Genomic DNA, 4,362 nt, shown 5'->3' with positions numbered 1-4,362 from the left:
GCAGGCTGCGCCCCGCCCCCGCCCCCGAGGTGCCCGCCGGGCTGGAGTGCGCGCCGCCGCTCTCTGCTTGCGCGGGGCCACTCCCGCCCGGGTTCGGCGCGGTGGCCCCGGGCTGTGCCCTCCGCGAAGCCGCCCGGCTCGGCGCCTCCTGCCGGCTGCCGCCCGCCCGTCCGGGAGCGCCCGCCCGTCTGGCTGGTCCCAATGCAGCGGCGGTGACAGCCGCGACTTAGGAGGCGCGCGCGGCTCTCATGGTCAAGCCGCTGCCGCCCGAGCGTCCCCGGAGCCGGCGCGGCGGCTCCCTTTCACCCCGGGGGAGGGGCGCGCAGCGGAGACGGCACGGGCCGGCCGGCCGCCGCGGGAGTTGTCAACTTGACCCAAGTTGCGAAAGGGTGGGAGAGTGGGGTGCGGGGCAGCGGGAACGCCAGGAAGGGGCGACTCGCTCGGCGCAGGCGAGCGCTCCCCAACGGCTTGCAGCTGCCTCCTGGGTCTCGTGTCCCCGTGCCCTGCACTCCCCGAGGCTGTCACTCAGGCACCGGGCTCCGCAGCGATGCTTGCAAGTCGGAGCGCTCCCGGCCGCCTCTGAGCGGGCTCCACACTCCGCGCTATATAACCCGCGACCGGGAAGAGCCGGCGGCGGCATCGGCCCTCCCTCCGCTCGGCCCTCCCCGCCCCCGGGCGCACCCCGCCCCCGGCCCAGCCCCCCGCCCGCCCGCCGTCCGCCGAACCGCGGCGGGGCAGCCCCTCTCACATGGCCGTGGCCGCAGCCTCCAGCCTTCTCGCACCTCCCTTCGCGGTTCACGCCCCCCGCCGTGGGGTGTCCCGGCCGCCGCCTGCCGGGCCGGACTGTCAGCATTGCCCCAGCCATCCTTGTCCGGCCGTCCGGTCCTCGCTTGTCCCTGTCTCGTCGCTTTCGTTAACCAGGGATCTCTGGGTGGCCCCGCATGCGATCAGGCGCTGCGGAAGACAGCCCTGCAGGCTGGCGGAACGAAGAGAAGGACCTCGGCAGCGCGGCAACGGGCGTGCCGGTCTACGGCCAGGGTTGGCAGAGAGCCGAGAAGGCGGTCAAAATCCGGGAGCGACTTAGAACCGTAGGGACGTGGGCCAAAAGGCTCTCAATTTCCCCGGCTGGAATTACCACCTCTGTGGTCCTCTACAGCCCCGGTCAAGAATTGCCCTTCCGCCAGGCGGGCAAGGAAAGTGATGCATGCCGGGATTTGTAGTTCGCGCCCCAGCGGCGTGTTATTTGCCTATATCACTGGCTAGAATTCGAGCCCTACGCTGTCAACGCAGCCAAGGGATTAGGACCCCGAATAGTCAAGGCGTCAGCACTCTTGCTCTCATCATATTGATTAAAGAGTCTAACCAATGTACTCATTTTTTGTGATACAAATTTTACCCGAAACTTGATCGTAAGAGGCTGAATCAGGCAGTTCTTAATTCTGCATCTGCAAGGCTAGTTCTCAGTTCTGAGTTCTTTTCTGGCTTATCCCGGGACACCTATAAGTCATGGGGCTTCACGCTAACCGTCTTTAAGTGGGCAGCGCGCATGCGCCGACTTCCTCTTTCCCGGCTGGAACCATGGAGGGTGCAGAGTAAGTTTCTCTTCGTCTTCTGAAGAATCCTTCTCCATCCCTGAAACCAGAGGCTTTTTGTTGCACTTTCCCCCGCTCCCACTGTAGCCAGTACTTTTGCCAACTTATCTGTGTGTTTGTGACGTTTTGTGACACTAGTGGTGGTCCCAGGTTAAGATGGAATTCAGGCGGCCTTGGGGCAAAGGCTTTGGAGATACGGCAACACGGTGTGAGTTGAGTGTGTGCGGGACCGGCCGGTTGTCCAGTCCACCTTCTTTTAAGGGAGGCTCAGAACCCCTGAATTGGCTGGCATTTGCCCCAGGCGTCCTTGCCATCGGGCGTTTGCTTACAGCATGTGGAGCTGGAGGCTTGAACCAGAGTGGTAGTTGAGGTTTTGTTTTCGAGACTCTTAAGCTTCTTAGACTCAGACTCGCTGATTGTCTAGGGGTCAGTGTGTTGCAGCAGTCTTTTAGTCTGTACTCTTCGCTGTTGATATTTTTGTTGTGGGAGCCCGGGACTGATCGTAGGTAAAATGTGATTATCTTTGACTCGTTTAAGGAAAGTGGTCCCTGCTAAAGAGAAGAAAAAGAAGGTTCCTGCTGTACCAGAAACCCTTAAGAAAAAGCGGAAGAATTTCGCAGAGCTTAAGATCAAGCGCCTGAGAAAGAAGTTTGCCCAAAAGATGGTAAGTAATTTTAAGGGACGTAGAAGAGGCCCTGTAGTTGAAATGAGGTGGGTGTTCTGAACAAGACTTGTTTACTTCAGCTGCTGTACCTGTGGGCTTGGTTTTAGTACAACCTTTTCAAATGAAGGTAGTATCTCTCTCGGAAGGTTAGTGCTTACTGTGGTGAGAAAAACAAGTTTCAAGGGAAGCGTTTTTCTCTTAAAGAAGTGGTATTGCTAATTGTGTTTGTGAGCTAAAAAGCAGGTGAATAACTGATGTGGTTTTCAGCTTCGAAAGGCGAGGAGGAAGCTAATCTACGAAAAAGCTAAGCACTATCATAAGGAATACAGGCAGATGTACAGAACCGAGATTCGAATGGCCAGGATGGCAAGGAAAGCCGGCAACTTCTACGTACCTGCAGAACCCAAATTGGCATTTGTCATCAGAATCAGAGGGTGAGTTCAGTTTTTACTGCATTCTGATTTTAAAGAGAAAGCTACACGATCCCAGCAAAAGTTTGCATTGCTTGTTGGGGCCTTGGTTCTGAAACACTGGAATAAAGATATTTTGGGAATAACTAGAACAAAGGGGAGTTACTTTAATGGTTGTAAACCCTATGCCCAAAGCCTCTCCATTCTCTGAACACTTGAGTTCAGTGTCCTGGGGATTAACTTCAAAAGTAGTTAAAATGTTGCCTTAGAAGTGCTATAACAGATGTATATAATACTAGGAAGTAGTAAGAGGGTCAGGGAAAGTTTTAAATGTCAAAGGTGTGTGTCAGAAGACAATTTACTTACAGGGGAGGCAAGTTGGGAGAGGTGATAGAATATAACTAAAGGGAAAATTGGTCTCAGTAACAGGAGAGGATTCCTGTTCGGTCAGACTCCTGTTGCCCAAAATTACAACGATTTGTTTCCTTCTTTAATAAGTAAAAATGCTGATAAAAGCTAAACGAATTTGTCTTTTTCCACTGCAGTATCAATGGCGTGAGCCCAAAGGTTCGAAAGGTGTTGCAGCTTCTTCGCCTCCGTCAGATCTTCAATGGCACGTTTGTCAAGCTCAACAAGGCTTCAATTAACATGCTGAGAATTGTGGAACCATATATTGCATGGGGGTAGGTATCCTTTTGACTTCTGTTTGGTAAATTGGCTACATTAGCAAAATGAACTTCAGGTGTTTTGATAGTCCTTGCTGGTCTTGTTTGCTCATCTATGTCTTGTTTTTCATGTTTAGGTACCCAAACCTGAAGTCAGTAAATGAACTGATCTACAAGCGTGGTTATGGCAAAATCAAGAAGAAGCGAATCGCCCTGACAGATAACGCTTTGATTGCTCGATCTCTTGGTAGGTTCTGCCTCTTTGGGGAAAAGTTATTGTTATTAATTATAAAATTTATCCTATCAGTCAAAGGATATTAAGTCTCCAAAAATTTAATAACTTTAATAATCTTGAAAATGCTCAGGTAAATACGGCATCATCTGCATGGAGGATCTGATTCATGAGATCTATACTGTTGGCAAACGTTTCAAAGAAGCAAACAACTTCCTATGGCCCTTCAAATTGTCTTCTCCACGAGGTGGAATGAAGAAAAAGACCACCCATTATGTAGAAGGTGGAGATGCTGGCAATAGGGAAGACCAGATCAACAGGCTTATTAGAAGGATGAACTAAGGTGAGCAACTGCCTCCTGAGAGAAGTTCACGTAATACTGGAGTAAAGTACCTTAAATGCCAATAAGGGTTTGGTTGAGTTCTAAGCAGTATTTTAGAGGGAGAAAACAACCATTTTATGATCGCAGTTGGTTTGGTTTCTCCTGGGGACATTTGTGGCAGGAAGAAAAAAATTTTTTTTCCTACTTAAAGATGGAAACTGAATTGGTACTTCTGTAACTTCCTGATTTATGTTAATTCTTAGTTTTTAAGGTGTTTCTTTTAATGGGTTTTTTTTTTTCTTTTCAGGTATCTACCATGATTATTTTTGTAATCTGGTCAGTTAATTAATAAACAGTGACTGCCTTCAAATTGAAATGTTGGTGACTGATATCTTTTCTCTGCTGTCCCTTAACTATTGTGGCAAATCTTGGTGTGACAAAATTAAGGCAGATCAACAGCTTGTTGCATGCAAAACT

The 4,362-nt window shown here is 50.8% G+C and overlaps 1 protein-coding gene across 1 annotated transcript; it reads left to right on the top strand.

Moving 5' to 3' along the window:
* Window positions 1-1,450: 1,450 nt before the first annotated feature.
* Window positions 1,451-4,261, top strand: RPL7 (ribosomal protein L7). The gene is made up of 7 exons (XM_010979430.3): window positions 1,451-1,592; window positions 2,130-2,256; window positions 2,524-2,690; window positions 3,212-3,349; window positions 3,469-3,578; window positions 3,697-3,906; window positions 4,193-4,261. The coding sequence occupies exons 1-6, from the start codon at window positions 1,579-1,581 to the stop codon at window positions 3,903-3,905; spliced, it is 765 nt and encodes a 254-aa protein (XP_010977732.1). The 5' UTR covers window positions 1,451-1,578; the 3' UTR covers window position 3,906; window positions 4,193-4,261.
* Window positions 4,262-4,362: the final 101 nt, after the last annotated feature.

This window comes from Camelus dromedarius, chromosome 30 (assembly GCF_036321535.1).
Source record: "Camelus dromedarius isolate mCamDro1 chromosome 30, mCamDro1.pat, whole genome shotgun sequence".
In the NCBI taxonomy this organism is placed as follows: domain Eukaryota; kingdom Metazoa; phylum Chordata; class Mammalia; order Artiodactyla; family Camelidae; genus Camelus; species Camelus dromedarius.
The sequence above is the reverse complement of the archived record's forward strand: the minus strand, read 5'-3'. Positions and strand labels throughout refer to the sequence as shown.